This window comes from Paramisgurnus dabryanus, chromosome 3 (genome assembly GCF_030506205.2).
Source record: "Paramisgurnus dabryanus chromosome 3, PD_genome_1.1, whole genome shotgun sequence".
Lineage (NCBI taxonomy): Eukaryota > Metazoa > Chordata > Actinopteri > Cypriniformes > Cobitidae > Paramisgurnus > Paramisgurnus dabryanus.
The window spans coordinates 14445977-14470435 of NC_133339.1; the positions used below are offsets into that span (position 1 = coordinate 14445977).

The following is a 24459-nucleotide window of genomic DNA, read 5'->3' on the forward strand; positions in this document are numbered from 1 at the left end:
TTCGTTTTGTTTGACATAACCTACAAATAGTGTGGCTCTTGTCTAGCTCATTTGCGCCTTCAACTTCATAGAAGCCAAAATATTTCCACACGTCAGCTTTTAACAAGGAGGGTGTTCATATTTCGCGCTCAGCCATTGCTTTGGATTTTATGTCTTTTATGTGCATGCCACAGACTTCAGTTCCGGGCTTCAGAGTTTCGCCTTTTTCATTTCGTCAATATATTACTTTATCAGAATTTTTTCAGAAAATAGATTTTTAACATTTGTGAATCAATTCAGAATCGTCCAAGTCCTGCATCGCGATGCATCTAAGAATCAATCCCCCCCACTTCTAGTGGTTACACTTGTCTGTCTATGCTTTTTTGTAACAGTAACGTTACAATGATTTTAATAATCTGTTTTGGGTAGGACTGTATTAGCAGCTTAAAATATCTTTTAACTCTTTCACCGCCATTGACGAGATATCTCGTCAATTAATAGAAAACGCTTCCCCGCCAATGACGAGATTTTCCGTCTTTCCGCAAAACCGCTATTATCCACTTTCTAAACCCGGAAGCATTGCCCTAAGGCAAGCTGCTGCATGTCCGTGTCTGTTTTAAAGATCGCTCTGAATGGGATCTCTATGAAAAGTCCGTCACAAAAATGGAATTATCTCTGCTTTTTGCTCAATATGTGGTGTTTTTGCAGAAACCTGCCCATATTCAAAAGCTGATTACAAAAGAACTTCTCAAGGTAGGATGAAACGTTTTTTTTCATTTGGTATATTGTATGTTTATATATCTGAAGAAGAACATTTTCTGGAAGGCATTAAACTTTGGTGAAAATCATGAAAAACGCTGGCGCTGGCTGCCAACTTTTAAAAAAAATGCTGGCGGTGAAAGAGTTAAATGCTATATTGTCACTATTGTTAAGAAAATGTTTCTACAAATTACACTGCATAATATGAAAACAAACAAACACGCCCCTACTCCGATAAAATCTGGACCTTCTTTTGATAGACCCGCCCCACACATACGCAAGCCAGGCAACAATGTCGGTTGGTAGACACGCCCCTTACTGCTGATTAGCTACAAATTTGTTTTGGTTGTCGGTCCAAAGTGTTTTTCAAAATCACCCCCCCCCCCCGCCTTTAAGCATTTGATCTGTTACATAACATCAGATCTGGCAGTCAAACAGATGCTGCAGTCATCTCTTTTGAGAGATTTTTCTTAAAAAAAAATCTACTGATCAACATGTCAAGAGAGAGGACACTGCATTTTGCATGGACAGTATCACCTGCAGTGCTCAAATTGATTTCGTATGTGTGGCATCGATACATCGGATCATTAGAAATATGTCGGGGTCCTAGGGGGACAGAATTTCTCATGACACCTGCATTATGGCTGTGCCCAAAAACTCAAGGCAGTGACTTGTTGCCTCGTTGCCCCATGAGACAATGACTTCGGAGACATGAATGCAGCTCAGAGAAAGGCTTTCGGACACACTTCAAAGGCAGCGTGTTTGAAATATAAACAGAGAGCTCCTCTGTACTAATCACATATTTGAAAACTACAATACTAAGTACGCGTTCCAGGCAGCCTGTAACCCGTGTTTTTACAACCTTCTACCTGTGAAAGTGCACTGGAATGGCAGTCAAACCCGTGACTTCCGACCCGTAAACTCGTACTAGATCGATGTACTCCCAGTACACAACAGAGTCGTGAGTTGTGGTTTTGAAGTGATTTTCGGGTTACAGGTTGCCTGGAACGCGGCATAATTTCTTGCTAGAAATGCAAGTAAAAGATCTATAAAGTAAAAAATATGCATTTTTATGTACTAAATTTGTGCTCCAGTCGCTTCCTTGGCCGTCATTTTTTCAAACATGACCGGGCTTGACCAATCACATTCTCATTTTACGCCCATGCATAGAATTGTGAGACAGGACAATGCATGTATCTCAGGAGACAGGAAGTAAACCTAACATTGAATTCGGACATGCCTTGATGCCGTCCTGCCTTGGAAAGCTGCCGCAGAAGGCAGCAATCTAGAGTTTTCGGACGCAGCCTATGAGTGACCAATTCTGCCCCCTCCCCTTGCAATTCTGCCCCCCTAGGACCCCAACTGGTACCTAGCAATAATGCCTGGTCAAAATTAGTCATCGCATATCTCGTCTGCGTGGTCTAGCTAGCTAATTACTTTGTACAAAATAGAAGCATCCACAATATTTTTTTTAATAAAAGTTTACCAAAAAATATATATTTATTAATTTTACACAGTATAAAAGTGGAAAGGGTATAGTAATATCTAACAAATAGAATTACACAAGCAATGTGTAGATCTCACCACCTATAATCGAATTTATATACTACTAATATATATGAAACAGCAGTGTTTCCCAGCGCCGCTGCTCCCTCCACGCGCATCATGCGCTGTGCGTAGGGCACCAAATGCTGAGGGGGCACCAAAAATAGCCTAATGAAAAAAATTATAATGCAGATATTATTTCATTAGCCTATAGAAATATTATAAGGCACTTTTAGCCATATATATATATATATATATATATATATATATATATATATATATATACATACATACATACATACATACATACATACATACATACATATATATATCTCAATAAAGGGGGAACGAGATAATTTAATTACACTAGTCTAGAAAGTATGCCCCCTTCGCCTGGAATGGTCTCTGCTGGTTGATCGCACGGCCGCCTGACGAAGTTTGAAAGTAGACAGTAGGCAACTTTTATCGAAATGGCCTCGAAAAGACAGCATGAGCATGATCCACATTATTTGGTTAATGTGGTTTTATTTATTAAATGTTTTGTATAATCGAGAAGGAATCCATGAGTAAGGGAGATAGAGAGTAGATCTATTATCAGATCCACGCTCCGGAGCAGAGGGGGCGGTAATGCGCCTATAAACTGGATGCCAACCGCCGTTTAGAGAGAAGAAGAAGAAGACAAGACGAGAGAAATTTATGAGGAGAAAAGATCTGAGAAAAGAAAGAAGAAACTGCAAGATGATGCCCGTGCATTACTTGTTGTAATTTATAACTTAACGTGCAAGTTATATTGAGATTTTACTGTTAAAAATGACTTATGCACTTTACAATAACTGATGCCAGCTAGCTGTTACTTTCTTTACTATCTTTCCATGGATATCTTTATAATGATAAAGTATTAAAGTATAACACTTGGCTACCATTTAAACCTTACAGTCAATTAAGAAAGGAAAATGTTCATATAATCCCCTATTCAACAGTCAATAGCAAACATAAAAAAAGACATGTTATTTTGACAAAAATAATCTTTAACTTTAACTGTTTTTGGCACTGTATAGTATATTGATCACAATCATCAGAGACCAAACAGTCAAATGTAGTTTAACCGGCATCTCTACCTATCTAAAACCACAAGACTTTTAGCCTCTTTATGACGTATAATGCATGTGTTTGTGTATAATCTGCATTTTTTTTTTTTTTTTGTAGTCCAGAAGAACAGACTAAATGTTGAATTAAAAAAAGTAAGGGAAAGTTGTGTTGTTTTATTGTCTCTTCAAGTAAGAACACTTAGTGACCCCATGCTGACCAAACTACCTGCTGTTTTTAACATAGCTAATAGTCAACATTGACATGTCAACCCATTTAAAGGACCGGGAATCCAGATTTGATAAACTGGAAAAGTGGTCTTTATCAGAGTGATCCAGTCTAATTTTGCTTTGAAAAACCAGGACAAAAGTGAGATATAAAATGTATTTAGTTGTATTGGTGGGAAATTAATCGAATATTTGTGTATTTTTTGTATTTGGTTAATGTGGTTTTATTTATTAAATGTTTTGTATAATCGAGAAGGAATCCATGAGTAAGGGAGATAGAGAGTAGATCTATTATCAGATCCACGCTCCGGAGCAGAGGGGGCGGTAATGCGCCTATAAACTGGATGCCAACCGCCGTTTAGAGAGAAGAAGAAGAAGACAAGACGAGAGAAATTTATGAGGAGAAAAGATTTTCGTGTTTCTTGGAGGATTTAAAAACGAGAATCTTGCCTGCAATCAGAAGTACTGGCCGCATTTTTACCCCGAGGAGGTGACTCGTTATTACTTCGGACTGTTTCATGTAAGTTTGGAGAATAGGGGCTACACAAATGTTTGTGATTTAAATAGGATGAGGCTTGTAAAATGCAGGTGTAAAGTACTAAGTACTGTTGCTTTTAAAAGGACATTTTCAAGCGTCTACTTTGTGTTTTTCTTTTACTTTTCTATATTACAGCATCATACTTTTAAATCCACTACATATTCATACACTTTGATATAGTACTTGATTAGTGAGTAAAAGTACTTCGTTACTGTAAATCTCAGGTAAAATTTTAAAACAAGCTTAAAACGTTAAAGTTTAAAACACACGAAACAAATCATGCTTCAATAGATCCTGCTAGAATACCTTTTCTGAACTTTTTGTATGACTTCCCTTACGAAAATTAATCATGGTTTTTCTACAGTTAAAACTATATAAAAAAAACATGGTTACTGTAGTAAAACCGTGGTAACCACAAAATTACCATTGTTTTTTACAACAAAAATTATAGTTAGTGCCGTAAAACCATGGTAAAAAAAACATGTTTACTACACTTATACCACAATAAAATGGTTAATTTCGTAAGGATTGGTGGCTTGCATTGACTGTAGGTCGGTTCCTCTCGTGTTCACACATATGTAAGAACAAGTTTTGACATCCGGAATGTGTCACATTACATTTCATGACTAAAACAACTTCAATTTGATGACACTTTTTAAAGTTGTATGAAACATCGATATATTGTCTTTTTTGTGTTTAAAGAGTAACTAAACCCTAAACCAACTTTTTTTAGTTAACGATCTGTAAGAATGGGGCTTTATTAGTGCTGTTCATTGATTTTAGTAAGTTTTTTGACATTTGGATGTAAAGTGTTTCAATACTACAAAATATGGTGTAAAAACGTCTGAGTGCTGCCCTCTTCAGGTTGAACGGTGGCTACTACAGTTGAATTTTCCTATTCGATGGTGGGTCCAAAAAATGACTCGTGACGTAAGCAGATTCAAGCTTACCACGCCCTTGTTACGATCTCACCACACACTTAGTTCGTCCCCTCTATCTCCTTGGGATCTGCCCACTTTTCTTGCATTTTTCAAATATTCCCAGTGGGTGGAGTCAGGCTCTGACCAGGCGTTTAGTTACGCTTTAAGTAAGATTTTTCACATGTTCATTATCTCTTGAGATACAGTTAAAGATTAGCCTGGTTAGCCAGACCTACATCAAGATGTAAGGTCTGGCAACTCTTCACACAAACGGCTCAATGCAAGGGGCGGGATATAAGGTTGTCCCTCAAAATGCCTCTGCACGCAATAGGATAGCGCTATGACCAATCAGAGCAACGAAGAAGGTGACATAGTTACCGTAACCAGTCGGCAAAACTCCAAACACATCTTTCTTGGTTAAAAAGGATTTCAGTAGGGTTATTTGCTCTTCTCTCAAAGAAAAACATAAGTCTAAGTCCTCCAGAGTCGCGGCCAAAGCCGCTTCAAAAGAAAGCTGTTCGCCAGCAGCAGCAGCAGCCATTCTTTGTTTTCAAGTAGGAACCGTTGCAGCTCTGTCGTCATCATGTTAAGCCCGCCCCACAGACGCTACACACGATGTGATTGGCCTGACCAAATTTTGGTTTTTGGAGCTGTTAAGTGTATTGTGAGTGCCTAGACTAAACCCTGGCAGCAAATATATTTTGCGGCCGCTAGGGTGCGTCTAGATTTCTAGGCTAGTTAAAGATAGCAGATGAATTTTTACACCTTTTGCACTTAAATTTTCGAATGTCAAAACATTCAACAATATGGCTGGTTTTCATAGTGGCCGCTGCGAAAATCGGCAGTAAAACTGACTATTACCAGTTTAAATTGAATTTAGTTGGCCTTAAACTATTAAACCATCCCACCTTTGTAGAACACAAGGCTCATCATAATGGATGTTTTTTAATGAAGGCTCACTGACAAAACTTTGCAATTACACAGAATAAGAGCATTAATTTATGTGTATTTCATGTATTTTTTATAGGATTTTTTATCCCCAAATTCTACATACCTGACGAATGGCTACTGCCAGTGTTCCCTCTAGGATTTTTTCCTGCTGTGGCGGCAGGGGGCGCACATGATGATTATAAATGTACATTATTTTTTATGTAGAATATAGGCTACAGTAAACTAGGGATGCAGCGATTAACCGGTTTCACTGTTAACCGCGCTTTAAAATGTGACGGTTAAGTAACCGTAAAGCCTCCTCTACACCGCGTGTTTTTGTTTCACGCACGCACATACAAACCAGATCCACGAACCACCAAGAGGCGCGTGCGGCATGCGACATGCTCGTTAGCGCACTGTATGACAAAGCTCTGCGTTCAAAAAAATATGTGCGCGTGACACGTCTCTTGGTTGTTTGTGCATCTGGTGTGTGTGTGTGTGCGCGTGCGTGCCTGCACGAGTGTGTGAAAGAGCCACACTCCAATCGGTCTGTGCAGCATTAAAAACCTCCTCCTCGCGGATCAAATCCAGGCGGGGCTCCTGGTGGTCTGACTGCATTTAATAACGTTGAATTATTTTAACGCGTTAATGATTTATTAATTAATAGCATGAGTTAACACGTAAATGCTGCCAGTCCAAAATGACTCGCAGAACCCAGTCCAGGATGACCCTGTGTTATTATTCGTTTGAAGAGGCTCTTATCATTTTTACTAATACTTCAAACAAATCAAAATAATATATAGGGATGCTCCGATCGATCGGCCGATAATGCTTGCTATGTTTCTCAATGTATTACGGTGAAATGCCGCTACATCCAAAAGCCAGGGGGCGCTCTCGTGCAGAAACTCAAAGTGTGCTGTAGACGAAGAACAATACACACGCAGCTGTGATGACACGCAGCTCCATGAAATGTCTTAAGGATATATTTATATTGCTGTTCTTCAAACCTTTTCAGGTATTTTCATGATAATAAAGAATATGTTTAATAATTATGTTTGACGAGTGTTGCTTTTTCGAATGCATGCTATAAACGACTCAAACTAACAGTGATTTAAGATCGATAAGGACTTACTGATCAAAAGCCGTAGTACATGAAATAGCTGTAATAAGATCGGCTGTCCGATTCAGAATAGTGATCGGCCACGTATTATTAGTGGAGATCGGCATTGATCGGAGCATCCCTAATAATATACATTTATTCAGTCCAAATATAAAATTACATTTATTCAAAAGATCATTAAAATTAATAGCCTACAGGTTTCAATAGGCACCTATACTGTTTAAGTCAAAGCCTGCTAGGTTATTATTTTTATTATTATTTGTCCAAGAATTACAGATAAAATACACAAACTGAAAATACAAAAGAATGTAGCAATTGTTCAAAAAGTTATTCATGTGATTTTTTAAATTAATGTTGTAAAATAAATGAGTCCATAATAACCGTAATAACCGTACAACCGTGATTATTTATCAGACTATAACCGTACCATCAAAATCTATAATCGTTGCATCCCTACTGTAAACTAACATGTATTTTTTATCATTTTCATGCTGTCATTTACTTTTCCTTATATTTATAGCATATTGCTTTTCTATGTTTGATCTAAACTGTATTTTCTTCAAAAAACCTTACATAGCTACATAGTACGGATCTTTCATTGTAGTTTTAATGTAGTGTGCATTGCAAGTTCGTGCTCGTGTTTAGCGTTACAGTACCTGTTGCAAAGTTATGCACAGTCCTGTTTGATAATCCGCACCGCTGTGATTGACAGAACACACGACCAGTTATCCGACATCAGCAGCAATTTTATTCCACACCCGGCCCGTTTGACAAAGACTGTGACCCTGTCGACCCGGTCACACCACAAATCGTGCAGTAAATAGAAACCTTTAATGGTCTTCAGACAGAGCTTAAACACAAATAAGCACAGTGCCATTTAAAAACTGCTATATCGGAATCGAGTCGAATTCTGGTCTTGGATGTTAGCCCCGCAGTTCACTCTTGCCTGTTGAGTCCCGACCTGCATCTACAAAGCAAGTTACACGTTAATATTACACCCGTTACATCAAATATATGCGTTTCACCCGCGGGTACCCTGACCCTGCTGTCTGAAAACAGATGAAACAGTCTCACCGTCTGCCTCAAGTTTTTATAAACAACGTTCTTCTCTTCCCATGGGAATAATGTAAGTTTCCTTCCGAACAGATTCGACTATTAATGTCTTGCAGTCCCATATAAGTAGTATTCAGTATTTAGCCTTTTGTTTTTGGAAAAATATCATTTATGTGAAACTTTGTGACTGTCGATCTGAAGCACAGCAGATTGACAGCTGAGTGGGCAGCAGTGCGCTGCGTTAATAGCCTATATTCTGAATAACAAATGGCCTGATAACTTGATGAGTACAGTGATTACTAATGAAATGTCAGAAAATCTCGTAAAATTTTAAATTAAAGGTTTAATCATGTCTTTTCTCGCAGCCCTGCACTGCATCCGTGTATAGGCGCCGGTCAACAGCATACGCGTGATGACCTTACACCTTAAACAAGTTGCACTTGATAGTGACCCTAGCAACAAGAACCCGATCCATTTACTTCTCTTTTCAGTGTTTCTTTGCAGTTTGTAAAACGATAGCTTCATATTCTTGTTAAATCTGTTAGTACAGTCTATATTCTGCTGCTCTGTCTTTTGCCACTCAGTGGGCGTAACCGCAGTCACTTTCGCCGAAGGTGACGTCACATGCATACCCTCTATTCTGCTGTTGCACGTAATTGTTTTACTTACATTTACAACAGTGCAAAAACAGCAGTGGAACTTAAAGCTACAGTCGGCAACTCTGGAGGATTGAGATGATTTCGACTGTTTACAATTTTCATGCCCCTCTCACATTACCCTCCGAGCATCCTCCCATCAGGCTTGTCCTCGTCAGTGCCTGTGGACCAGTACTTTTCCAGTGCCAGTCCGATATTGATCCTAGTTGAAATTAGACTTCTCCGTTGAATCGCTCTTGCTGTAGTTTTACGTCATCCGCCTGTCAGGTGTCACATAGTCGAAACGAGCCTAATGTAACGCGCCTGAGGGGGGAGGGTGGATCTGTAGCATGTGTAGGAACTGTGATTGACAGGCAGATTTTACACAGCCCTGCACTGATTGGACCAGATAAACCGGGAGCAGTGGATTTTTGCCAACTAAATAACAGGCTCTAGGTGGAGGTTGAAGCGCATGGTTTTTTTTTTAAACAGTCTTATTTATGTTGTTCTGTCTGAGCATAGTGTCGGTTTCAGTAAATATATGATCAAAAAATCTTGCCGACTGCATCTTTAAGCCAAACTCAAACTGTAAACACATAGTCCTCTAATGGTAAAACTCTGCTCAAGTTCAGAAACATGAAAGGATACATTGTGACACTGAGGTTGCTTCGCGTCACGCCCAATTCATTGAGAAACAGAGAGCACGTGAACGGACACTCAACCGGAGAGACACAACGTGCTTGCACGCAAAATGAAGCCAACTTAGATGCTATAAACACATATGCACACAAGCATATGCGACCATTTTGGTCGCAGTGTGTTTCCTGGCTGCTCCGTATGTGCTGCTGCAGTTGATCCAGTTTGCTGCGCTGGATGATGAGTTTATGACGCGTGCATCATCTTCACGGTCACCCGACCCCCACCTCTCTCTCTCTCTCTCTCTCTCTCTCTCTCTCTCTCTCTCTCTCTCTCTCTCTCTCTCTCTCTCTCTCTCTCTCTCTCTCTCTCTCTCTCTCTCTCTCTCTCTCTCTCTCTCTCTCTCTCTCTCTCTCTCTCTCTCTCTCTCTCTCTCTCTCTCTCTCCAAAACACGGGTCATCCAGTCGAGTTCAGAAAATACGGAAATTCGTAAAGTGATTTTTTTTACCTGGGCGGGTCGCAATTTACCTGGGCGCAGCGCCCAAGTAGAGCCTATGTATGGGAAACACTGGCCTATTTAGCAAAACACAGTTGTGCAATGCTATGCACATTTTAATGTAACTGCTATATACATATAAATTGGACTGTTGTTTATTTAAGCAAATGTGGCAGGTTTCTTTGTAAGAACAAAAGTTGCTTCGTTTTTTGGCTGGAAAGACGGTTGCTCTTCTCTTTAAAGGTCCCGTTCTTTCTGTGTTTTTGAAGCTTTGATTGTGTTTACAGTGCGCAATATAACACGTGTTCATGTTTCTCGTGTGAAAAAAACACATTTTTCAAACAACTTACTCATCTGTATAGACCCCTTCAAGGTTTGTAAACATTGAATGACTATTGCAGGGCTCAAAATTAACTTTTTTATTTGGTAGCACTGGTGCACCCAACTTTGAACAGTTAGGAGCACCAGCAAAAATGTAGGCGCACCCATTCAAAAATTATTAAGCACCACAACTACAATGTATAAGTTAATAGATTTATTTTATTAAAAGTTAATACCACAACTGGGCTTTACACATCCTATGGCCAGGATTTGAAATTTGGTCTTTTTGCTGCATAGATTCCTAAAATAATACTCAAATGTTGTTTAAATAGTATAGGAGCAATAATAATTTAACAGTTACAGGTAACATAATTATGATTACAATAGAAAATCTAGCAAACATGTAAAACACAGATTAATGTGACATTACAAAAGTGAGCTTAATATAGAAGGCTAATATATGAAGAGTTTTGTTCCAAAATGAGATAACTGTGTTTTTTTAATTTTTCAGAAATCTAATTTTTTGGTTGTGCATTCCAATTAATATCAATTCAACTGCAGTTGGTTTGTTTTGATTTAAACCTTCATAACTTAAAAAATACAGCTAAGTAGCACCATAAAACAAAATAATAATAACATGATAACATAATAACAAAGATGTTTTGACAGAAATTTTAAAAATGTATTTATCTCGTTTTGCAACGAAACTCTTCATATATTGGTATTGAAAACTGCATTACCAGGATGCTATTACTACTATATAGGCAATGTTTTTAAAAACATACATCAGCATTGTCGTGTTCCACCTCAACATGGAATACAAGGATGTTTGTTGGATGTCCGTCAAGCAGGATGCGCACATAACTTACATTATCATACACTCTTTGACAGGTCGGTGTCTCCATCAATAATGAACACATTGGTCATGACACTTCTTGTGTTTTTGGCACTTTCGCCATGTTTAAGCAAAGTCTCGCGCTTAAAATGTGTGGATTCCGCCACTAACGCTGTTTTAATTAAATTAAATTTTATTTATATAGCGCTTTTCACAATTGGTAATTGTTTCAAAGCAGCTTTACATTAATAGAAGCAGTGAAAAGCACAGAAAATCAACAGATAGCTCAACATGTGTTTTACTTGCAACCTCCGCTTCACAGGATTTACAGTAAACACCGTAACATCGAGCCATTTTCATAGCGGAGCCACTCATAATCTTTATTTCACTCTCTATGAAAGGTTTAACGTTAAGCCTTATTTTCTGGTGGTGAAGTTGCATTTAAATCTGGACCGTCGTTATGAATTAATGCAGTAGTAACATTGGCTGTAGTCGGCTCGTTCTCTTCATGCTCGCGATTCGTTTTTTCACATTTTCGCAATTTGCGCACCAACATAGCACGGCAACAAGGAATGATTGACATTCATATAAGCCAATCTGCGGTCTTCATTAAACGCAAGAACTTAAAGAGTAACTAAACCCCTGTTCAGAGCCTGACTCCACCCACTGGCAATATTTGAAAAATGCAAGAAAAGTGGGCAGATCCCAACGAAGATAGAGGGGACGAACTAAGCTCTTATCAAGTGTGTGGTGAGATCGTAACAAGGGCGTGGTGAGCTTGAACCTGCTTACGTCACGAGTCATTTTTTGGACCCAACATCCAATGGGAAAATTCAATGGCAGTAGCCACCGTTCAACCTGAAGAGGGCAGCACTCAGACGTTTTTACATCATATATTGTAGTATTGAAACACTTTATATCCAAATGTCAAAAAAATTACTAAAATCAATGAACAGCACTAATAAAGCATCATTCTTACAGATCATTAACTGAAAAAAGTTGGTTTAGGGTTTAGTTACTCTTTAATGGTGAAATTTGATTGTTTATGTAATGTTGGAGAGAACACTGAACCTGGAACAGCACACAAGCATACTCAATCTAAATCAAGTAACACCACAACAAAATGGGCAGTTGCAAAAATGCTCCCAAATATATTTTAAGGTCGCACAGATTAAATTTTGGTCGCATATGCCTCTTTGATCTTTGCATTGTCCCAGTCTGCACGTTTAATTGCTTGCAGCCACAGGTGTTGTATTTTTTTTGAGATTCTGCAGGAATCCAAAAAACTTAAAGGCAGACCTGGTGCGATTTTTACAGCCCACGACGCAAGTAGGCATTTTTGAGGATACCGAATAATACGCAACTCAACCTGCTATAATGACTTTTCTGACCCCGACATGCGCAGTGGGAACCGCCTAACTTGCCTGTAACGGTTTAAACGTAATTAGGTTTTTTATGTTATTTACTAGGGGTGTCACTATTCTCCAAATCCTTGATTCGATTACATTTTCAATTTCTAAGGTCACGATTCGATTCTCGATTTTATTTTTATTTTTGAAAGACAAAAAATTATATGCCATTATTATTATTATTATTATTATTATTATTATTATTATTATAGTTTCACATTAACATACGCATTGTGTGCTTTTCCTCGCAGATTGGGTTTTTGTGGGCTTTTCTTTACGCGAGAGAGCTTGTAGAGAGAGGATTCCTTCTTGCACGCACATGGACTTAATGTGCGCATCTTGGACTCCTAGCATCTGAAATAAAAATGGTGCATTATAAGCAGCTGCGCTTCTCTCTGTCTCACGTGCACGCACTCTCGCATCTGTCCAAAGTCTAAACATAAACTAAAGTAGTAATCATTACGTATTTGTTCAGTTTTATGCATTTCATGCGAGCTGAGGCAAACTATCCCTCTTGTTTAAAATATAACCCGTTGCGCTGCATCTTGGCGGCTCTCTCTCGCACGTGCAGAGAGCTGGGTCTCTGTCCGAAGGCAGATCACTAGGTAGTAATCCTGTTTATGATATGCATTTCAAGGAGTTGTAGCAATACATCCCTCGTGTTTAAAATATAAATCGCTTTCCGCTGGACCGATGTTTTTAAAGGCACCTCTGAGAGGTTTATTTTCCCCCGCTTGGCAAGCCGACCGGACATGATATGGGGGCGTGGCAGCATCAACGATCCCATTTTTTTTTTATTCGAAGTTCGAGGTTGTGACTTAATTTTGAAATTAAAAATCGAAATCGTGACACCCTTATTATTTACATATTTGACATTATTCAGGAAAAACTTTCTAATGTCAAGTTTAAAACAAACTTAAGGTGCATGACTAAAACACCTGCGCACTTCAGTTGGTGCGGTATAGATGCGTTTAAGGTGTGTTTACATGGAGGCATACTGCAATTAAAAATGGTGTACCCCACCTCTTTTAATACCATTATACTTGCTGCGATTAAGAGTTTAATCGCATTATTTTTCTCGAAGTATTGCATTTACATGAGGTTAAGTGTAATCCCAGTAGGGTTGTAACGGTATACCCATATGACGGTATACCATGATATTAACATGCACGATTATCATACCGTAAACATTTGCTTAATACCGATTTTGGAAAAAATTATAATAAAGGAGATCTCACCTGTGCTTCTGCTCATATATACTTCATTTCACGTGACTGCTAGACACCACTCATATAGCTTTTCTCTGTACAGCAGAGAAAATTTCAAACCAAAGAACACAAAATCTAACCTCTATCCCCTGCTGAGAAAAAGTTAAAATCTGCATTATGGGAATGCTTTGGGTATCCCAAAAATGAGCATGTGTTGTCCTTAAAGATGGATATCCAGTTTGCAAGAAATGTGGATAAAGAGTGGCTGCAAAAGGAGAAAATACGTCGAACATGTGCTACCATATGTTCGCAAACACATCCCTCTGTGCAGATAAAGGTGTGTTTTGTTTATAATTTAAAGCAGTATTATTTCTGTGATGCAGAGGGAATCCCAAAATCCAGTCATGAAAATCGGCCATAAATCGGAAACGGATGTGTGTTTAATTTTCGGCCGATCTGTTTACGGACACAAAGCTGTTATAAAAATGCACCTCTGAAGTGAACTGTCTTCAGAAAAGTCTTGATGGCATTTTCTTGACGTTAAATCTCACTATAATGCCTGATAAAGCACTGTTTATAAGAGCACATGTCTGTTTTGTTTACATGTGAACTAGGGCTGTGACGATAACCGCGTCACCGCATCACCGCAGTAATGAGATGCCAACCGCGGTGCTGAGTTCATCATCGTCATCATCGCACTTTTTTATATTTTCTTTATTTTGCTGGTGAAAGTTACAGAAGTCATATTCTGTATGATATGAACTATACACAAAAGTCATTGTTAATCATAATTTACTGTCTTCCATCCAGTGTTCAAGGGTTCTAGAGAAAAAACTGCTTTCCGCACAAGGGGGAGGGACGGTGCATTAAACATATATAGGGTTTATTATGTGAGCATGTCTTATAATTGTTATTTAATTACTTAGTTTCAGTACTTAAATACACACAATAGCCTACTGTCACGGGCGCAATCTTCTTAAACATGAAGCCATTACTTTAAGCGCGTCATGCCCAGGTGCTCTGATATTTATTGCACGCCATGGAACTGTACCAACTCACTCACTGCGCGAATAACAAAATCTCAAGTGCAAGGAAATCTCACAGCCACGTGCATTACATTATTCAGGTGCAAGAAGGTCACCGGGCAGCACGAAATGCGCGTTGGTACTGATAATAATAGCATAATTATTTAAAACTATAATGGTCAAACATGCCAACTATAGTTATGAAGGCTAGCGCGGTCGGCTGTAGACCTATATGTCTGACTATCGTTGCGAGGAAATGCCACTATCTAAAATCACATCTTGTGATGATTAACTATCATGTGGCGTTTGTCGGACTTGGGAGCACCACACATACCTTTAGTAAAGCATAAAACTTCAGCCCAGCAACAACAGTTGGAAATCTCCAAGACTTTTGCGAGAGAAGCGAAGTACCAAAGGGACAGCACAGCAGTCAGGCAGGTGAGGGCTTACTGACCGCATGACCCGTTAATGCTGTAAACTAATTTCTCCAGCTCGGGATCAAAAATGTTTTATTATCTTCTTGATTATGTAAATGGACAGCAGTAATTTAAAGCATTGATTGGAGTATCCATAAGTTTTGCGCAGTTATTTACGGGATGATGCAATACGTTATTTTGTTTCGTATCTGCTTTAAAAAATTATAATTAAACATATTAACTATAGTAACATGAAATAGTATTTATTTTCTTTTGTTTTGAGTTTAATATGAATTATGGAACAGTTTTTGTCATTGTTTGTAACCCATTTTATTGTGCAATAAATTATTTAACGTTCAACCCGTTGCGTTTGGAGGAGTGCGTTATATCCACAGGGTTTTCCCGAAAAACACTCTAAAAATGTATAAAGAAATTGGAATCAAGGTTTTGCTTACAAGAAACAATGTTAAGCTCGGCATGTTCTTTCTAGTTTTTTTCAGGTTGCTATTGTATGAAATGTATTGTACAAAATGGGTTATAAACGATGACAAAAAATTATATAATTATTATATATATATATATATATATATATATATATATATATATATATATATATATATATATATATATATATATATATATATATATATATATATATATATATATTTATTATACCTATGGAAAAAATATTATTTTATGTTGTTATTGCTAATATAATTTGTTGTTTTAATAATAAATAAGAAGACGTTTACGATGCTTTGCGGGGGTGGGGGGTTGTGCTTTTGGGCTTTGGGGGTTACTGTTGTGCGGTTAACCGCATAACCGCATGATTTTTTTATGCTTCACCACGGTGAGAAAATATCCTAACCGTCACAGCCCTAATGTGAACGCTGGTAACCTCTCGCTCTCCGTCTCGTTCTCTTAAAACACTAAAGCACATTTAAGTGATTTATATTACAAATCAATTTTAAGTTGATTATACATAGGCAAAATCTAAAGAGAAATAACTTTGTTCAAATGAGTGATGCAGCATTATTTTCTTTTTTTTTTCAAAAGTTTTTTTTTGATATATCTGTTTTCATTCATTTAAGGGTCATTATAGCTGATGATTATAACACTACTAATAATTTTATAACATATACCTTGAAACTACGAACACTGTGATAGTTTCTGAGACGATTATCATACTGTGAAAATGTCATACTGTTACAACCCTAAATCCCAGTATTGCCAAATCCCATTATAATCGCATTATGAGGGTGCATGTAAACGTTGTCATTGTCTGTGCTCGTACTTGGGGCAGATAAATACCTGCGCACAATCCGTGCAAGCAGTGGTGAGCACAGAAAGGTTATGTGAATGTTTGCTCTACACAACAGATCAAGCAATGTGATTGGCATTAGTGGTGCAACGGATCGCAGTTGATCCGTGATCCGTACGGATCACGACCCACGGTTCGGCTCGCATGTGATTCGCGGATTAATACGCAAATTTAAATAGGGAAAGTTTATAATTTGTAAGTGTTATAAAGGTTTGCACATGTTAACATTCAAGTGATTTTAAACAGTTTAACTGCAAAACGGCGCTAAAGTGATCAGTTTACTTTACGCACAAACGCACGCGTGCGGTTAAATGCGTCCGGTCCAGCTCGAGTCAGACGTAATCATCCTTCAAAGATCAGAACTCTTGATGTTTAAATTTCAGAGAGTTGCGCTACTCTCTCTCATACTGTAGTGTATTAAAATACATTTGGCTAATAGAGCAATGAAAAACAACGTAACGTTTTTATGTGGGACGACTGTAATGCTGCGCCGTCTGTAATTCACCCTTTGTCTGTGTCTGTGCGCTCGTTTAAGGGGACTCGGTAGTGCACAAACAGAGAGATGCAGTCTGTGCACATTTGGTCTTAAAGAGACAGTAAGCTCAATTGACCTACTTAAGTCTGTGTCATTAATGTTAATCAAACAACCCAAGACAAAGAGAAAATCACTTCTGAAGCTTTAAAAAAATAATAATTACATTTAATTAATACAATAAATGCAGTGTTATTATTCATTTGATTTCTGTAACTAATGATTTTAGACCTTACTTAATGTGCAACCTTGTTCTTTTTATAAATGTTTGTAATTTCTTGATTTGTTATTAGAATTTTCCCATACTTTTTTTTTGCTGATCCGAAAAATGATCCGATCCGTGCCTCAAAATCCGTAATGTGATCCGAACCGTGAGTTTTGTGACCCGTTGCACCCCTAATTGGCATGTAAGATGGCTCTCCCAGCTAACAACTTCTGGTTCCCAGAACGTTCTGGAAACATTTGTATTTTGTTTCCATAACGCTCCCTGCTGGTTAGCCAGCAAAGCAGGCATTCACTGCGATGCCCTGGAATCTTTACCATGTTGCCTTACTATGCTTTCACACCGCCACCAGCAAAAGCATCAATTAAAGGTCTGGCTGCTCTACTAACGACGCTATAGAAAAGGTGAAGTGGACGCTCTGACCCTCGAATGCATTGTCTGGAATCCTCTCCAGTGGAGGTTTCCACCTTCCGATTGGTTGCCTTTGAACCGCGTCATAGCTCATTACCATAAAGTTGAGCTGATTTCAACTCTCCTCGACGCTCACACCGTAAATGATGTGCCGCACCACTGCTCGACGCCGGCTCTCACTGAAAATGAATTCATTCCGGCTACATTGACGCTCTCGCCGGTGGCGGTCTGAAGGCACAGTTAGTAAAGACCATCCATTATAAAAGTTTTTATTAGAGAACATTCTGGGAAGGTTCTCTTTAGGTTATAAAATGAAACCTAAAAATAACCTACAGGGAACATTCTGGATGGAGGTGGAAACCTAAGTGCTTGCTCAAGGATTGGGGCAATATTCATTTTTGGCAGTTTTTTTCAGCCCAAAACTGATAATGCAATTTTCAGCTGAAAGTTTTCTATGGCCAAAATTTCAGTGCACCTCTACCTCCTATGATTGTTAACTGACAATGCCTCTCTAAAATCTCCAGCCACACACATAAAGTGATTGAGACCTTCAGTGAAGCTCCTCCTACAACAATCCACCAATAAATGCTGGAGTCAAACACACAGAGAAATCACTCCATGTGTGACAACTAAAACTTCATGACATAATGTTGATGCTGGTGAAAGAGGAGTTTGAGAAGATGACAGATCCACAACCATGCAGAATAAAGGATGAAGATACTGAGGAACAAATAGGTTGGTGGCTATTTTTCAATCTTCATTATTGATGGTTGAGGAACAGGGGCGCCGTAAAGGGGGGAAAAGTTAGGACGATTCTAAGGGCCCATGAACTTTTGAGGGCCCCAGCCAAGGACTGTGCCGCACACGCAACCCCCTTAAGCTGAGCCCTCTTAGCTCCGCCCCGTCTTTACTCTGCGTTTTAGCGCCGTCTTCAATCCACGGTCTCACAGTGCGCGTGAACTTCAGAAGAGAACAAGGTGTGTGTATTTACTGCTATTTCCTATGATATCTGCATATGTGCACTTCCTTACTATAAATGCAGTTTACACAATGTGACGCTGGAGCAATACAATGCAGTTTTCTTTCCACTGTAAAGTCTTAGCTCTGTTCACCTCAGTTTAAAAAAACACAAGGGGATTTACGTTCCCTGTTTTGTGTTATGATTCTAACGCGAAGTCAGCCCTTATAAGCTGTTTAAATTAACGTAGCCCGTATAAGCTAATTAACATAAACTAGAAATGCGATCGGTTACACACTGTTTTGTTTTGTAACGCAATATGCAAAGAAAGGATTTTTATGCAGTCTTAAATCGAGTTGGTTGTGATAAAACTGAAATGCAACTAAGGCTAAACTAGTCAAATTATGTATATTAAAGCTTCTCAACTTGCAACAGGGTTAAGAAATCAATGGAAATCTATGTCGTAATCTGCTATAGTTGTCATTCATTTCATTTTAGAGCCCTGTTGATTAAAAAACAGTCTCATTTAATAACAGTATAGCTGTTTTCTTAAATAATAACTCAACCCTAAACCAACTTTTTTTAGTTAATGATCTGTAAGAATGGGGTTTTATTAGTGCTGTTCATTGATTTTAGTAAGTTTTTTGACATTTGGATATAAAGTGTTTCAATACTGGTGTAAAAACGTCTGAGTGCTGCCATCTTCAGGTTGAACGGTGGCTACTTCAGTTGAATTTTCTTATTGAATGTTGGGTCCAAAAAATGCCTCGTAATGTAAGCAGGTTCAAGCTCACCACGCCGCTTTGGTCAAGCATTGTTAACCCAGTCTTATTTCAGACAGAATGTACATAGAAAAGATGCATTGTTGTTGTTCGCCATTTTTAAATGTTACAATGTCGTGTGTGTAACAGCTCAAGTATACAGTATGTCACTGAGACTGTCTCTGAAAATCAGACTAAAGCCTCAAATCTTATTGTGAGATAAAAAGCATCACAGTTTAATTTCAAGCATTAATTTCACTATGATTTCAATCGCTGATATGACATTACTCAGCCAACATTAAAGATATCAAGTTTATATTTTCACAAATGTTCTTTACATTATATAGGATGATTTTATGTGGAAAACAGTAAATCACAAAGAAATACTTCAGCTGGGTTTTCACAGGCATGGTCACATTTATCTTTAATCTTTAAGAATGTTGCATTTTCTCTGAATATTTGATTTAATGTACTGTATTTTTCAATTAAATTTGCATTGCACAATAAATTATCTTAGCTGCAGACATTTTAGGTATCTATAAATACTGATAACTGTGGTCAAAACAATATCAAAATAAATAGTTCTGTATTATTAAATTACAGACAAAGATTTTGAATAGCTACAGTAGGTTGGATTGTATGTTTGGTACGAAATGGGTATGGGGGGGCCTGACCCCCTATTTTTTCATAGGGCCCAAAATTGCTAGCGGCGCCCCTGTTGAGGAATAATCATAAAAACATTGAGAAACATTAGGGGAAAATAAACTAAAATCCATGAGATGATAACTTTCTGCATCTATAATAGATTCAGTAGAATTAGATTGAAACATCAGGTAAAGAGTTTTATCCAAAGCAACCTTCAGTGGATTGAATGACTGTGATCTCTGGGAATTGATGAGCCAGATCACACGAATTTCCATGGGATAGTCACAGAATTTTTTGCTCATTTTTCTGTGGCATTCTCACAGATCTGCACATTTTTCTGTGACTATCCCACAGAACTTTGTGAGATCAGGTTGATTTATCCATACAATGCTCTACTACAGTTAAACTACAAGTGCAGACATTAACAATAGAAACAACATAACGTACTTCACATTGAAAAATGACACATAACAGATACATGACATGTTGCTTTTGTCAGACAATCTCAAAAGTGTTTTGTCATTCTGGTTTATCAATATGAACTATTTATCTTTATTTTAGATATGATAGAAGTGAAAAAGGAGAGTCAAGCTGAAGTGAATGAGAAACATCAGATTGTAAAAATAAACCATAATGTTTCACAGAAAGAAACTCTGAAGACAGAAGACATAAAGTGTGAAAATAGTTTCAGTGAAGATGAATGCCCTGCAGATCACAAGAGGACTCACAGTGAGGAGAAACCTTACACGTGTCATCTTTGTGGAAATAGTTTCACACTTAAATCTAGCCTTAAGGATCACATGATGATTCACACTGGAGAAAAACCTTACACTTGTCAACAGTGTGGAAACAGTTTCACAGTTAAATCTAGCCTTAAGAATCACATGAGAATTCACAGTGGAGAGAAACCATACTCGTGTCAACAGTGTGGAAAGAGTTTTACATCTTCAAGTGACCTCACGAGACATGTGAAAATTCACAGTGGAGAGAAACCACATGCGTGCCATGAGTGTGTAAAGACTTTTACATCTGCAGGTAACCTTAAGAAACACATGATAACTCACACTGGAGAGAAACCGTTCACATGTCTTCAGTGTGGAAAGAGTTTCACAACAAAAGGTATCCTTGAGACTCACAGGAGACTTCACACTGCAGAGAAACCTTACACATGTCTTCAGTGTGGAAAGAGTTTCAGAAGAAAAGCTAACCTTGAGATTCACATGAGACTTCACACTGGAGAGAAACCTTACACATGTCCTCAGTGTGGAAAGAGTTTCGGAGATAGAAGTAACCTTGAGACTCACATGAGACTTCACACTGGAGAGAAACCTTACACATGTCCTCAGTGTGGAAAGAGTTTCACAACAAAAGCTAACCTTGAAACTCACATGAGACTTCACACTGGAGAGAAACCTTACACATGTCCTCAGTGTGGAAAGAGTTTCACAACAAAAGCTAACCTTGAGACTCACATGAGACTTCACACTGGAGAGAAACCGTTTGCATGTCCTCATTGTGGAAAGAGTTTTATGTGGAAAGCAAGTCTTAGAAATCACCAGTGCTTACATTCTGAAGAAAAGACATTCAACTCTTTTGTGCAGTTATGAGTTTATTATGACATTAAATCAGAAGATACACACGAGTGGTCATGAGTTGATATGTAAAGTCTTACCGTGAGTTCACACCAGCCGTGTTTGAGGCGTCAAAATCTTCACAGTAAACAAACATGAAGGAAAATGGTCATAAAGAAATGTCATTAATACTGTGGACTGCACCTCACTTTGGACTGTTCCTGCTGCGCCATAACTGCTGTTGTTATTGTTTCGTCTTCATCAGCTCGTTTTCTGATTGGTTATCATTTTGTTTCACGTGACTACAGCGTAAGTGTTCACTTGTCCTTGAGGTTCCAACTTTCCCCCACTTATCAGTATTTCTGATTTAAAATATTTAACATGTTGAATATTTCTGAAAAATTAGACTCAAGAGATGTTATGTGTTTCGATTGTGAAAACAGTTCTGATGTGTCAAGCACTGCTTTGTTACTGCGCTTCTGTTTCATGGTCTTTTGGGGGTCTATATGATCCCAGGCCCTCTTCAAATAGTTAAAAACATATGCAGTGTTATTTTTTATTCTGATATTTCATGACTGTTTCTATTTACATCAGATCACTTTACAAATGTTTTTTCTTGATTATCGATTACATGTGATGCTGACCCCAGTAATAAAAGTTATAACTGTATGACCACTAAAATGATTGTCACACACTTTGAATCTGTTCGGCACACAGAACACTGTTATCTTAGCATTAATAGTTGTGTTCAAAAATAGCATTGTACTAATAAAAGTGAATAAAGTGCTAAACATGTTTATTTACTTATTTTAACACTGGTAAAATGTCTGTAGAAATTACAGTATTATTGTCTGCTGTTTGTCAGTTACTTACTGTAGATTTAAATTTGTTATTTACTGGCAAATTACCATTAACAAGTTTTTGTCTTAACAGAATAAAACCATAAAATAAGAGCCTCATGCAAAGCATTCTGGGAACCAAAATCTGAAGGAAAAAACAGAAAAAGGTTGATGGGGATTTTTAGTTCCCAGAATGCTTTGCATGAGGCTTTTATTTTATAGTTTTATTCTGTAAAGATAAAGACTTGTTAAGTCTTAAAGACTGATACAGACCTACAGATTATTTTTTATAAAACACATTTTGTAAGTAGTTTCTCCATCACACTTCTCCTCAATGCATTGCTCAACACAAGCGTCACTGATCTTCAGATGATAGCTCTGGATCGACTGGTGAGCAAAAATGTAGTCATTTATGTTTAAGGTGCTCTAAGCGAATTCACACGTTTTAGACCATAAAACATTTTTTGTTACATACAGCAAACATCTCCTCACTATTTGCTTGCTGAATGTCCACTGATCCAACTGTACAAAAACGCGATCTCTGTAGACAGCCCAGGGTCCACAAACGGCAAAAAAAACATAGTGGCCAAACCTACCAACACGAAACAACAAAGTGTTTCAGCCAATAAACGACAAGAAGGATTTGGTGGTGGGGGTTAGGCGCGTTCATGAAAGTACGGAAGGGAGGGGCAGGAGTTAGCTACAATCCGTTTGTTTGAAAACAGTTCAAACATCAACAAAAAGTGACGTCGTACAGATTCGCTTAGAGTGCCTTTAAATTCATATTTGCTGAGAATGAAATCAGGCTTTTTTCGCTTTTCTTGAAAGTTTGTTTCATTTGTGGCAATAACACAGTGAAAAAACACCCAATAGTGTTAATAGAATTGTTAACAGAGTCATCAGTCTTCATGAAATGTTTTTGTTTCAGTCACATCAGTGTTTGAGTACTATGATTTTACTGCATTACACCATTGTTTTAAAAAGATGGCTATAACATTTGTGTACTTTTTACTTTTTTGTTCTACATTTCTTTAATGTATTTTCATCTAATGCCACATCCACAATATATTTTAAATAAAAAAGACTTTGTATTCAGATGAATGTAATACTACAAGACGAAACATAATGTTTTTTGAAGAATGCATTCATGGGTGTTAAGAACTCTGGAGATAAACTGTAGATTTCCAATAAATGAAGCCCTAGCTTGACGCTTTATCCACTCCCTTCGTCCAATAATCCACAGTACCACTCGTAGAAAAACTATATCCTTTACTTGGTTGAGAAAAAAAAACTTCAGCACAGGAATATTACAGTAAATAAAAATGATTAGCTAACGATCAAAGAGAGGGAAAGGTCAAAAAACTATGCGGCTCCACTATCCGCTTACCTGACTTATTTTTAGTAAAACTTCACAACTCTCGTTTACCACTCTCGCAAGAGTATTAGTAATTAAAGGTCCGTGCATTTCAAAGATAAAGATGCAAAAAACAGGTATTATTCTCAAAATATCCCCAAATAATATAAATGCACTATAAATTATCCACATACATTTTAGATAGTTACACAATTAAACGCATAAATTACAATTATTTATCAAGTAACTGCATTTAGTCTCCTACATAAACATTTGACTTCATACAGTGGATGGTAAAACGTCTGTATTGCTCCTGCATTACATTATATAAACAGTTTTTATGTTAATTAACTACACAGATGTCATCTATCAGTAAATGTACACATCTTGTAAATCTGAATGAATTTAATGAGCTTATTAACATCGTAAAATACAGCGCAGAGCCGAAGCATGCCACTGTTTTCATTAAAATGAGACTAAAGCGATCACGAATTCATGTACAGATTGGGGAATAAATTACAATCTTTAGTGGGGATGGGCAGAAATTTCGGCTGACTAAAGCTTACCAAGACTGCTGCTTTACCTGATATTACACTCTGATATTATACAAACTGTGCCGTCTCTTTGCGGAGCATACTCACTTTAGCATTTTAATGGGAGGCACGTCTATATCACTGCATTATTGTAAAATGTGCATGTGCTTAA

General features: G+C 37.8%; 2 protein-coding genes across 2 annotated transcripts in view; both read left to right on the plus strand.

Moving 5' to 3' along the window:
* The first annotated feature begins 3983 nt into the window (after nt 1-3983).
* Nucleotides 3984-22450, plus strand: LOC135769027 (uncharacterized). Its single transcript, XM_073814106.1, has 3 exons — nt 3984-4116; nt 18151-18361; nt 20552-22450. Exons 2-3 carry the CDS (start codon nt 18274-18276, stop codon nt 21595-21597), a joined length of 1134 nt encoding a protein of 377 aa, XP_073670207.1. The 5' UTR covers nt 3984-4116; nt 18151-18273; the 3' UTR covers nt 21598-22450.
* The window catches only part of LOC135769007 (uncharacterized), a 30854-nt gene continuing 10378 nt past the window's right edge, over nt 3984-24459 (plus strand). The window contains exon 1 of the mRNA XM_065278366.2: nt 3984-4116. The gene's annotated coding sequence lies outside the window, so the exon portion shown is untranslated. The remainder of the gene's footprint in view (nt 4117-24459) is intronic.

Bases quoted from the DNA above. Each gene is read 5' to 3' on its own strand.
- LOC135769027 (XM_073814106.1), top strand. From the start codon at position 18,274: ATGTTGATGCTGGTGAAAGAGGAGTTTGAGAAGATGACAGATCCACAA. The intron at 18,362-20,551 runs GTTGGTGGCTAT...TCTTTATTTTAG, and splicing joins AGATACTGAGGAACAAATAG to ATATGATAGAAGTGAAAAAG.